Raw genomic sequence first — 12,274 nt, 5'->3', positions numbered from 1 at the left:
GTTGTATGCGACCGTTGTGTAGAAGTAACGATGCAGTAACCAGCAAGGATCAGCGTTGGAATGATTGTAACCCCAATTATCTTGCCTTGCTAGAAATCAAGTATAACCGATGCACCGAAATCGGTTTACCCGACTCACAATCCAAGAGGCCGCTGCTCAATCTGAGTCGCTGGCAGGACCCGGTGTGGGGAGCATAAAGGCGAGAGAGTCTCTCGGTTATGGCATTTCTGCTGGAGTCTAGCCCAGTTGCACCAGACCGTAGTCGCCAGCCGAAAGCTGTTCGATGGGACAAAGGCCGTGGGGTCTTAGCAGAGTGTTCATACCTGGCAGCGTGGACATTGGACAACACCGACCGACCCTGATCAAAACCTTCAGCGTTCTTTGGGTTGTACCTCATCGCATGGCGCCAAAGTGCCACTCGCAGCTGTGCCATGGCCGTGGACAGGCCTCCATGATCACTGCTGTTCTGGCGATAGGCATTGATGATGAGTTCTACCGTCCCGCACTGCTTGCTCATCGTCGGTCAAGACAATTGACCGCGGCGGAATGTCCCACCTTAATGCTTGGCATGTTTGACATCAATGCCTTCCAAGGTTGGCATACAGCAAACAACTTGCCATCCGCCTAGACCTCGAACGCCATTACCTGCATCATTTCGAGCACTTTTCTAAAGGAGCCGAGAGCAAATGTAACGATCCTAGATATGTGAGTACTTACTGCTAGGGTATTTGCCCCCCGAAACCAGAATGGGCGCCTGTCCGCACGAAGGACCACAGCATGCCGCTGGCAGGTTGTGGCCCGGGAATCTCAGGCGACCTCCATATAACCGGAATCGCGTTGGGCCGATTCATCGGCTGAGAGCTTGCATTAGAGGCTACATGGGTGAGTGAATAGTCCAGCATATGCGAAGTCTGCTAGACTGTGCGAGTATAAAATCTGCAGAGCTCACCCAGGAACCCCGAGTTTGTTGAGATATTTCGCACCGGATCCCCAACATACACCTATACGCCATGCCTTCAAGACGGACAGCAGAGCCGCGGCTTATTGTTATCGGATGCGGAGTTGCTGGCATTGCCCTCTCTGCACGGCTCAGATCACAGCTGGGATACGACAACTTCATCATCTACGAAAGAGAGAAATCCATCGGTGGGACATGGTACCTCAACACATACCCTGGTGTTGGCTGTGATGTCGATTCTCATCTTTACTCCTTCTCCTTCAACTTGAACCCCGACTGGTCGAAGCGATTCGCCGAGCAAAGTGAGATCCTTCAATATCTACAAGACACGGTCGACAAGTTTGGCATCAGGCACCATGTGCGTCTCGGCGTGGAGGTGGTCGAGGTAGCTTGGATCGAAGACAAGTCAGTCTGGCGCGTGACCCTTCGCGACCTCGATGATAACCATGTCTTCCACAAAGAAGCGGAAATGCTGGTTTCCTGCGTGGGCACAATATCCATTCCCAAAGAATGCAACATCCCTGGTCATGAGAGATTCCGAGGCGACATGTGGCATTCTGCGCGTTGGAATCACAATGTCTCTATCAAGGGCAAGCGCGTCGCTGTCGTTGGCAATGGATGCTCGGCCGCGCAACTCGTCCCGTATATGACTAAAGAAGCCGCGCAGGTCTACCAGTTCCAGCGGTCACCTCAATGGATAAACGAAAGACCTAATCGCGACTTCACCGACTTTCAGAAATGGTGCTTCCGATATGTGCCTCTTTGGAACCGCATTTACCGCTTCTACCTGTGGAAGACCACTGACGCCCTTCACAATCTCTACCAATCCGAATCAGTCCAGTCACTGCGTAACCGCGCGGCGGCCACCGAACAAGCCAAGGCCTACATGAAGTCGACGGCACCGGAGAAATATCTTGACGTGCTCATACCCAAGTTTCCGCTAGGCTGTAAACGGCGAATCTTCGACCCTGGCTACCTCGAGAGTCTCCATAGCCCGAATATCGAACTTTTCGGAGAGCCTGTGGTTGAAATCACCGAGACTGGTCTGCGAACGGCCCAGCAAAGCTTTGAAGTCGACACCATCATCCTGAGCACAGGTTTCAAGATCCAGGAATTCCTGTCTCCTATCACGGTTAAAGGTGTTGGCGGCATCAGCCTGAACGAACACTGGAAGGACACGGGAGGCGCACAGGCATATAAGGCAACGTTTGTGACGGGCTTCCCCAATTTCGGTATCGTGTTCGGCCCCAATGCCTTCCCCGCCCACAACTCGGTCATCTACACGCACGAGGTGCAAGTGGAGTTCATCATCAAAGCTATGGTGAAGCCGATCCTGTGCGGAGATTTCCAAGTTATCGATGTCAAGGAGGCCGCAGAGCACCGCGACGTCAACGCGGTCCAGGCCCGGCTGCAATCCATGGTCTGGAACGCCGGCTGCAGCAACTGGAACCTCGATGCCGCGGGCCGCAATACCACCAATTACCCCGAGGAAACTTGGAAGTTCTGGTACCAGCTCTACTGGCCCGTGTGGAAGGACTTCAATCTCTACGGCGGCAAAGGCACGCACCCCGTGCACCCGGCATGGAGGGTGGCCGCGACTTTGGCGAGTTTTGGGGTGCTTGTGCCGCTTCTACTCAAAAGAAGTTTCCACATCCTTAGCCCCGTCATGGACTTGTTGAAGCAGAAGACCTTGTAAAGAGACCTTGAGCTAGCGCGTTCGACGGTTGGCCCAAATGGATATACGTCGACTCACTTGCCACACATATAGCACGGGACAAGGCAAGGAGATCAATGTGGAAAATCGCGTTGCGAATGAGTCTGATGCCACCCATTTGGCTTCAAGTTCCCAAGTTCCCTCTTTCCGATTGACCATGCAGGATGGCACGAACGAGTCCGCAGAGTTTCCGTACACAGCCAGCTGGCTGATACACCGATAATGGATGACCGGTCGAAAGGCATGCAAGAAAGGCGGTCAAGCCGCATACATAGTAACTTTCCGCCGCTCGGGGTATCTATGAACGAATCATTTTGTATTCGGATGTGCCCCAAGATATCGGCTATACCCCAGGAACATAAGTCCTCGCCCGCCAGTCCTCTTCCTTCGGTTCAACAAGCTCGGCCCAGCAAGCATGACCGCTGCCTGTGTGCGTGTTTGCGCCTTCGTGCGTGTTTGTGTATCCATCCCCACGGCTGGTTTCACCGAGCGTGGAGTCCCAATTGACCCCGGATGGGCAACTGATGAAGCTTCCGTCATCCCCACAGGAGCCTTGCTTTGCGCTGCTAGATCGCAGGATGGAGAAGCATGGTGGCGTCCAACGAACAGCTCCAGGTAGGGTAAGGAAGTACTTGGGCCCTCATTCTTTCCGCCCAGTTTGTTCCTATCAGCGTGCTCTCGAAATTTGGCGCTTCCACTTCTCAGACACTGAGAAGAGAGCCACCGTCGTCGTCACCTATTCATACCTTCATCGTCGTCCCTGTCGCAACTAGATGTTGTCGAAGTCGTCAGTTCGAGTGGCGTTCGGAATATGGCACCTGGCTTAGAGCAGACCTCCTCAAACAGGACACGTGCTTTCAAAGCATGCAAACGCTGTAACCAGAAAAGAATCAAATGTGACGCCTTCGAATGTGGAACCCCCTGCTCGAAGTGTCGACAGAGCAACAGTGAGGGATGCGTTTTGATACAGTCCAGGCGAGGCACCCATCCACGCAAGAAGTCCGAGCCAAATTCCGCTGTACGAGAGCGCACGAAAGCCACTGCTGGAGCTAATGCTGACAAGGGCGCCAGCGCCGCTTTCGCGCCCGCATTGTCAGAAGCGACAGCATATCGTCCCCTGCGTGATCTGAATCCTCCAAATGGATCACCGCCCCTCCACCAAGCAAGTCAAAGCACTGATGTCGACATGCAAACCTCTCCCGCCGCTGCCCCAAGTTGTTTCCCGGCGTCGACATCAACTGGTTCCAGCACAGACCTGGCGTCTCCAGAAGCAGTATTTTCGGAGACCAGCGCAAAGTCATATCACGAAATTTCTTGGGCGGCCATGTTCGATCATTTCCTGGACGGACGACGAAGAGACCAAAAGGACACAATAGACAAATGCTCTATCACCTATCTGGGAGAATCATTTCCACTAGCTATGGTGCTCGAAGAATTCAAAGAAGGGGGAAGGCCGCGCCTCCACCATGCTGGTCCGCCGCTTATGGAGGAGCAGGCAAGGGATGAACCTACGAGTGAAACTCACCCTTCGCATATGCTCCCGGAAGATATAGCCTTTCTTCAAGCAAAAGATGCTTTTGTCGCTCCCCCACAGGAAATCCTCGACGCCTTACTTGCAAATTTTCTGGACCGAGTATGGCCTATCTATCCCGTGGTCAATCGACAAGAGTTTCTGCAACAGTACAAGGCCAAAAAGGTTCCGTGGATTCTAATGCATGCCCTGTGTTACATCTCGGCCACCTTCTGTCCCCTCGCGATTTTGCACCGTGCTGGGTTTACAGGGCGGAAGCAAGCCAGAGTCTCGTATTACCGAAAGGCCAAAGCACTGTTCGATACTGGCTACGAATCCAACAAGATCACCATCCTGCAGAGTGTCATCATCCTGACATTCTGGGGAGGAGGTCCCAACAACTACTGGAACTTTTACAGTTGGATCTCAACTGGGGTCACGATTGCGGAGGCCCTAGGTATTCACCGATCCATCGCGGGGGCAAACATGCATCCTCACGACCGGAGCCTACTGAAAAGACTCTGGTGGATTCTGGTAATCAGGGATGCTCAATGTGGCATTATCGTAGGCCACCCTTTCCGCGTCAACATCAACCACTCCGATACCGAGATGCTGACGGTCGAAGATTTCGAGAACGACATTCATTGTCCGGATTTTGTCAATCATCCTCTCCGCGACGTCTGCGTCCAATATCAGATCCACATGTCCAAGCTATCTTTACTCTTGCGAGAGATCATCTCGACTAGATTCGATCCCAACCGCGCCCATGCTCGAATGGCCAATCTCCACGACACATTACAAGAATGGCGCAACGCTCTTCCGTCCAGTCTCCGGTGCTCGGCAAACGACAAGAGTTCTAATCCGTTTGCTACATGTCTCGCCGTTCTCTACGACCACCACTTGATCTTGAGTCACCTGGGCCGGCCTACGACGGGAGCGACAATCACGCCGGGCGATACTGGATCCCTGAGCAGAACTTCATCCTCGCGCCTAATTACCGAGAGTGCTGCGCAGCGTATCTCTTCTTTGACTTGCACATTCACCCGTAGAAATGAATGCCTTGTCATGCCGCATGAAGTTTTCCAAGGTCTCTTTCTCGCACAAGCCGTCTTTTACACCCAGATGAAGAGCCCGCTTCCTCTGGTGTCTCAGCTAGGGTTTCAAGCCCTGAATAGCTGCCAGATGGTCTGGCACGATATTTATGAATCATGGGACGCCGCGCCCTGGATCTCAAAGCTCTTTGACAACTTAATCGGAAGTCGAAATCAAGACGAGTCGAACGAAGTGGATCTTCTGAGAAAAAACATGACTGGGGGCGGAGGGCCTTCCCTTGGCAACGGCATGGTCCTGGACGGCATTGACGGCTATGTTAACTGGCAAAACCACCCGACCCTGGGTTTCTTCGACATGTCACAGGGTGAGGAGACGTTTCCGTTGTCGACGGACTATGCCATGTTTCCCAATTACTTTGGGGTCGGAGAGCCAACATCGTTTCTATCCTGGTAAGCCAACAACAGGCATGATACATACCTTGGTGTTCTTCTTGCTCTGCAGCCAACAGCCTGAACATGTAGCTAAAAGATAGCGATCGCTCCTGGTGGACTCCCCACGCCTCCCTTGACGTGCAGCGGCGCACTGGTCACGAAGAAAGTCCACCGCTGTTGAATCTCGCATTCGGCAGCCAAACCTTCCAGATTCCACATCTCCCCGAGAGGAGCTCCCCACCAGACTAGGGACCATTCGTGTATGATCCATTTGCCGCCATGTGGTGGTGGCCAGGCCTCGAATGCGAGTGTGTCTCCAATGTGAGCCGCAAAGTGCTGGCTGTACAACCACTTGACCGTCTCCTCGTTGTTGGCCACTCCAATCGCCTCTGTGTCCGTACCAGAAGTCCCCAGCTTGCGTTCTTCCGAGGAGGCGTGATCGTGCCGACGAACATAGCCTGATCGGATCAAGAGCAGATCTCCCTGTTTTGGTACCGTGCCTTGGTCAGCCAAAGCGGCTTTTAAATCGGCCGCCGAGATCTCAAATCGTTTCCATGGATCCGGAGCCTTGCCATCTCGCTTTTCGTAAAACCGAACCTGCACGGATTAGTTCAAAGCGACAATTCAATTGAGGAGCGAGCGGCTTCGCCCACCATGTCGATCAGTACGCCACGACCGACGATGCCGCCGCGTTCGCACCAATCTATATCGATGGTCAGAGCGCTGGTAGTTGCACGTTTCCTGACATTCAACCACCTACTGTGAATGCCATTGGTGGTGGACACGAGTGCCTTCTCGAAGGTTAACCCATTGTAAAAGACTCTTCCGACCTGATACGCATACTGGAGACGAGAATCAGTAAACTCCGCCACGGCTCAGGACGAATACACCGCCGTTGTCCTCTTTCCTCCCTCAAGCACGTACGTACATGCTTCAAGCTGTCCCACTGCGAGCCGCTCTGGGTATTCATGTGGATTTCGTCATCGAATCCATAGACGCCCACGGTCTTGGAGCCATCCATAACTTTCTGCTCAAACGGTCTTCTGCCGAAGCATGGAAATTCCAAGTTGTTCAAAGCCCAGTCCAGTTGCACATGGCTACCGGTCTTGATCTCCAGGCTCGCAGCACGAACCACCGCTGGAGTCAGCAGATTGATCGCTGTAAGACTCTTGTCAACTCGAAACTTCTCTTCCTTTTCTCGGCGGGCATCTGAATCTGCTCACCGCCGACTTGGTCTTTCTGCCCATCTCGGTCATACATGCCCCAAATGCATCCTTGTGGGGCGCCGGGGACTGTGGGTAGATCTTCGAACTCAGGGAACGTGAATGTTTGCTCCGAAGTCATGGCTTTGGTTGATAGCAATTCAGAAGAATCGCGACATGGTCTCTGTGTTCGTCGACATGGGAAGTGGTTGAAATCCCAGCGGCTCTAGATATATGGCCGTGCACTCAGCAGTGCGGGGTCGAGCTTTGAACAGGAACTACCGAATATCAACTTCAAACCCTCTCCTGCGTGGCACCTAGCCGATTGAACCCACTATGGAATTCGGGTGGAATTCGGCAAGGCAACGAATAGTGCTAACGCCTGGTAATTTGTATGGGAAACGCACCTAGTCTATATCGCTAAAATGACCATATTCCTCTAGCAGAACGCGAGATTATCACGCTATGAATCCTTTAGGACGCGTAAAATGGCATGTGTCTGGATCTTTTACAACACCAAACTTAAAGTCGACTAATTACTACTTCAAACGTCTCTTTCTGCTCGATCTCTGCCCAGAATGCCTCGCAAAGCTGACCACGCTACTCACAACGAATATCACACTGTTCCTGGGGTTTCTGGCCAAAAAGGCCAGCGCGTTCAATGTCGCCATTGTGGTTTTCAATTGGCTGCGAATACCTCACGCCAGCACGAACACCTCATTAAATGTGATCAATTCCAAACTCTCCTTACCATGCGTTCACTCAGCGCTCAAAATCACTTCAAATGCTCTGAGCAGAAGCCTCTTTCTCGGGCATCCGGGCCCTCTCAATCATCGCAGACAACGCTCAATTTTGGCTTTTCAAAGGAGCATCATGACCACATCTGTCGCCTTTATGCCCGCGCGATCTTGGAGTCCGAAATGCCGCTGTCAGCCTTTGACCATCCTGCATGGAAGGCCCTTCTCCGGGATATCAATCCTGCCTGGAAACCGCCTACTCGTCGAGAAATGCAAGAGATCTGGCTGCCAGCGGTTCACGAAGAGATCAAGGCGAAGGTCGATCCAATCATTGACGCGAACAAGCAACTCACGGTCACGTTGCAGCTCACAGTCACGACGGATGAATTCCATTGATATCAACAATGAAAATAATATCAGTATCTCAATCCAGACCTCGTGACAGTAAAGAGGAAGAAGCAAAGCCCCTGATCGTGTGGGGGAAGCCAGACACACCTCAGGCAATTCAGGGAGGCTTCTCCGTGGAACCAACATTTTTACAAATGTCACAACGCATATGACCATAGCACGAGAAGAGATCTTTGGTCCAGTTCTCGCAGTACTGGAGTGGGAAGATGTTGATGATTTACTTAACCGGCTTGATCCGTCACCGTTGGGACTTACAGCCGGGATATTTACGTTGGACATAGGCTTGGCCCACAAGGTAGCACGAAGGACCGACGCAGCCTCACCTGAATCAACCAAGTTGGGCGACATTTCCAAGGGGAGCCTCTTGGTGGGATAAAGGATTCGGGAATGGGCAGGAAGAGTGCGTGAGGAAGCTACTGGCTTTCACTGAAGTCAAGATTTTCGAGATCGGTTTGGACTGGTAACTCGTCTCCAGCTCCGGCCATTTTGTCCGAGGAGCGTCAAAGTACTACTTGTAAAATACTGTCGGTCTCGAGAATGCCACAAGGGTAGACCTATCGAGAGGTAGAAAAAACCTCGCCTCCCTCCTCCGCATCTCGAAGCGGCACGCTGTTACCAGCACGGCGAAAGTGCTTTTCGGCATTACCTATCGTGGAAGCAAGAGAAACTGACAGAGCAGCCAAGTAAGTAGGGAACGGGTCTACCTGATACTCTGGACAACTTATGCCAAGGGTGGTGTACCTCAATCTAGTGTGTGACAACCACAACAATAGAGGGAAGGGTGGCACAAGGCAGGCGGAAAGGACCTCAGGAGCCTTGTTGTGGAGATTCATTGAATTACCTAGGTATTCATTAGCTTCAAGTTCCGAACCACAAGGCTGAGGTTGGCTGCGCAGTCACGTGCGTAACTAGACGAAAAGGGAATCCCGAAAATTGGTGTCTCCGCACTCTGCACCGAGAAATTTATGTGACAGTCGTACGCTCAACGACCTCTGCTGAAAGGTTGCTCTTTTGATGCCCAAGTCCTTCGGCCCCCAGGGAAGACAAGAAAGATGTCTTCTGCGCGGCCCGTATCGCTGTCTGCTGCTCTGCAGACGTCGATCGTCCTTTGCCAGCGATTCGCCGCGTCCCTGGCTCCAAACTCCCCGGTTGAAGTGCCTCAAAGCGAATCAACAGCACCTTCTCCTTTGGTCCTTTTACATGCGGCCGCAACTACTCTCAGGGCGCAAGTGACCAAGTTGTCTCTTTTAGCAATCACGGCTCCGTTTACTCCGAGTGCGGCGACCACTTGTCTGCTCCCATTGAACGAATCAATCCTTACGTCGTTAGTAACGGCTGCCTTACTCACAACACCGGACAAGACTATACCTGCTTTCTCTGCCGAGTGCCGCAATCTGGCTGCGACAGCACTGCGTGATATGCAAACTTTCCTGCGACTCCTAGAGGCACGAAGTCAAACCGAAAATCATACAACAGAACTGGACGAAAGGGAAAAGGCGGGATTCACGGAGGCTACTGGCAAGGTGTGGGACGACTGTGATAAACTGCTTCCCTTGGCTGCTGATGGTGTGACCGGATACGTCGTCCGGAAGTCGAAACAGTGGCTGGATCTCATGAAAGACGCGGTCAAGGAATTGCAAGATTGGGATCCTGAGGATGATATCGATGAGCATGATCCGTTCGGTATCAACCACAGCGATCATGAAGATTCCGACAACCCGAATGAAAATGAACACAACAACGATCGGGCTGCCATATCTGCCGGCGTCAAGGAACAAGCACTCAAGGTCTTGAACCGCATCCCGCAAAGCATTCACGTTGTCATCAAGCAAAGGCTCGAGCGAATGCCCACAGACACAGCCAACACGGCTGGTCAAATGTGTCAAATGGATACGCTCCTCAAACGAATCCGCCACATTTCCGAATTGATTGACGAATCGGCCGAAGGCATGTATCTTGGGGATCTTGAATTATGTCTTAAAAAGGCAGGCGAAGCTCGAGCCCTAACCATTGAGGTGGTGGAGTCTGTGCTTCGACCTATCTCAGAGATGAATGCTACGACAGCAGCACCAGTCGAGACCAATGAAGACCGATACGTCCAAAGAGCACTTGAATGGATTCGGCAGGTCGACCCCGGTGTGTCTTCGCGAAAACCAACATGATGCGTTCTCGATGGAAGTGCAGCCACTCGTTGCCATCCGATTCTATCCTGGTCCAGGTGTCAGTTTTAATGTCGATCTCTCGACATCAGCGTGACCTCAACATGGACATGGCCTCTCCGAGATGCCCTCTGGTAAAGCTGCGGACCCGCGGCTACGAGGCTCTTGCTGGAATTCTGAATAGCACTCCCTGTAGGCCACAAATGGAGTGAAAGTTGGCCCGAGTCATTGGTTTGATGGCTATATGTTCCTTTTGCCCTGAGCTAGGGCTGTCATCTCGAGATATATGCCAGATTCGCCTACTATTCCTCCATCAGCCAAGAAGGAGCGTGAGGCTCCCGAAACAGCATTCTTCAGGAAAACTTCTTGTTTCGGAAACATACGCAATCATCTCGCAGATTGCAATCACCGGACTGCTCGTCATCTCCACGACTTTGGGCTTCGATTGTCCCTCGTGGCGGACTTTAGAAAACCCTAATGGTCTTGCCAGTCTCTACCTGATAAATCCAACCGCTGATGGTTATGTTGTCTGGAACCAGCTTGCTGTCTTTGATATACTGCACGTCCTTCTTAACCGCCTCTTCCAGGTCTGGAAAAGGAAGAAAGTCCAGTTGGCGGGCTTTCAGCTCAGCGACGGCGTCACGCCTGTATCTTGTAAGTGAGGGTTCCTTTCCCAAGTTTGCGATCTCTCTACCCTAGGCTCTTCTCGATCAACCCATAGGCATCGTCATTGGTGAAAGTCAGCATACCGCAGCCAGTGTGCTTGACAAGGACAATTTCTTGGGTGCCCAGAAGCTGCTCAGATATGACGATACTTCGCAAGGCATCATGCGCGGATGCTCCTGCCTATTGAGAACATTAGCTTTCGCGTTCATCGCGGCCAAGTCTACCTTGCACTTATGGAACGTGCAACTCATATGTCGATGAAGCGGGAGTGTCTCACATTCCGAATGACATGAGCATCTCCGAGATCAATACCGAAAGCTCGCGCCGGGTCGATTCGAGCATCCATACAAGTCAACACAAGATACTTCTTAGCCGGAGGAAGTGCGAGATGGCCCTGCGTAAACGAGGAGGAATATGCTTCGGAGGCTGATTCAACGTTCTTCTGGATCGCAGACATGTTGGCTGTGGTTGCTACGGTATACTCTCTTCAATCGGATGCTTGGGATCAGATGACTGCCCGGCACGTGTTCCGCCAAACAAGAATCAGTGCTCAAGACCCACGAAAACGCAGAAATTCCATCAAAGGTATAAGGGACAAGGCCGGAATATGGTGAGGGAGGGGTAAGATGTTTCTTTCCTGTCGTCCTTGATGCCACAATCCCAATATGGCGATGACGTGCTCGTTGAAGAGCGAGGGCTTGAACCAATGAAGGGTCGCTTATGTGTTCTCCGATAAAGGACGAATCGGATACCGCAGACATGAGCTACCGTTCTCCTTCGGGGCTTTCCTCAGACCGTCATTCGTGGTACAGATGTCTCCTTTCTCCCAAGGAGCTTCGGATGCTGAGCCATTTCAGAAGCTTTCATATGAGATGAGTTGTTATCACGCAAGCCCGCTAGCCGCAAGAGGCACAAAAAGTCTCGCATTCCCTGACTGTCCAGATCAATGTGAGAAATCTTGGAATTCCCTTGCAACTGGCTCCAAGAGTGGGACAGCGGCCATAGTCTGCCTCGACATAGCCGTTCAAGCGAAACCCTCAGGTTAGGATATTGTCTTGTCGACCTAGACCGTGCCATGCTACTTGATCTCCCCTGTTTCGAAACGGCGAATTCTGGTCTTGATTTTTGACTGCGAGATCTCCGATAAGCACTCTTTCCATTTGAGATGTTGATGTCTCTGCGGCAACAGGGCCTAAATTACGTTGAGGGTAGTTCAGGACAGAGAACGTCGCGATCTAAACCTTCGACGTGAAGCTATTTGGCTCGCGACTTTCCCTCGGCTTGCTGGGAAAGACTTTCGAGTCTGATCCAGGCTGACCGATATGAGAGGACAAGGCTTACGCATTTGGCCAGCCCCTTGAAGATTGCAGAGAGAGGCGTGTGCCAAAAGTCTCTATGGTGGCGAGCGATCTGAAAATTCCGTCGAAAGCTGGTTG

At 52.1% G+C, this 12,274-nt stretch overlaps 6 protein-coding genes across 6 annotated transcripts; 4 read left to right on the top strand and 2 right to left on the bottom strand.

Moving 5' to 3' along the window:
* Positions 1-1,010: 1,010 nt before the first annotated feature.
* Positions 1,011-2,654, top strand: Z520_03463 (uncharacterized protein; the record flags this gene model as incomplete). Its single annotated transcript, XM_016773973.1, has 1 exon — positions 1,011-2,654. One exon carries the CDS (start codon positions 1,011-1,013, stop codon positions 2,652-2,654), a length of 1,644 nt encoding a protein of 547 aa, XP_016634919.1.
* Positions 2,655-3,858: 1,204 nt separating this feature from the next.
* On the top strand, positions 3,859-5,688 carry Z520_03462 (uncharacterized protein; the record flags this gene model as incomplete). Its single annotated transcript, XM_016773972.1, has 1 exon — positions 3,859-5,688. The coding sequence occupies one exon, from the start codon at positions 3,859-3,861 to the stop codon at positions 5,686-5,688; it is 1,830 nt and encodes a 609-aa protein (XP_016634918.1).
* A 68-nt stretch (positions 5,689-5,756) lies between these two features.
* Z520_03461 (uncharacterized protein) lies at positions 5,757-7,010 on the bottom strand (the record flags this gene model as incomplete). The annotated part of the gene is made up of 5 exons (XM_016773971.1): positions 5,757-6,263; positions 6,320-6,369; positions 6,427-6,508; positions 6,595-6,824; positions 6,890-7,010. The coding sequence occupies 5 exons, from the start codon at positions 7,008-7,010 to the stop codon at positions 5,757-5,759; spliced, it is 990 nt and encodes a 329-aa protein (XP_016634917.1).
* A 610-nt stretch (positions 7,011-7,620) lies between these two features.
* Positions 7,621-8,001, top strand: Z520_03460 (uncharacterized protein; the record flags this gene model as incomplete). The annotated part of the gene is made up of 1 exon (XM_016773970.1): positions 7,621-8,001. The coding sequence occupies one exon, from the start codon at positions 7,621-7,623 to the stop codon at positions 7,999-8,001; it is 381 nt and encodes a 126-aa protein (XP_016634916.1).
* Positions 8,002-9,065: 1,064 nt separating this feature from the next.
* Positions 9,066-10,175, top strand: Z520_03459 (uncharacterized protein; the record flags this gene model as incomplete). The annotated part of the gene is made up of 1 exon (XM_016773969.1): positions 9,066-10,175. The coding sequence occupies one exon, from the start codon at positions 9,066-9,068 to the stop codon at positions 10,173-10,175; it is 1,110 nt and encodes a 369-aa protein (XP_016634915.1).
* Positions 10,176-10,636: 461 nt separating this feature from the next.
* On the bottom strand, positions 10,637-11,295 carry Z520_03458 (uncharacterized protein; the record flags this gene model as incomplete). Its single annotated transcript, XM_016773968.1, has 3 exons — positions 10,637-10,817; positions 10,867-11,018; positions 11,116-11,295. 3 exons carry the CDS (start codon positions 11,293-11,295, stop codon positions 10,637-10,639), a joined length of 513 nt encoding a protein of 170 aa, XP_016634914.1.
* Between the last annotated feature and the right edge of the window lie 979 nt (positions 11,296-12,274).

This window comes from Fonsecaea multimorphosa (assembly GCF_000836435.1).
Source record: "Fonsecaea multimorphosa CBS 102226 unplaced genomic scaffold supercont1.5, whole genome shotgun sequence".
Lineage (NCBI taxonomy): Eukaryota > Fungi > Ascomycota > Eurotiomycetes > Chaetothyriales > Herpotrichiellaceae > Fonsecaea > Fonsecaea multimorphosa.
Note: the sequence above shows the minus strand (reverse complement) of the source record. Positions and strands in the feature narration are given on the sequence as shown.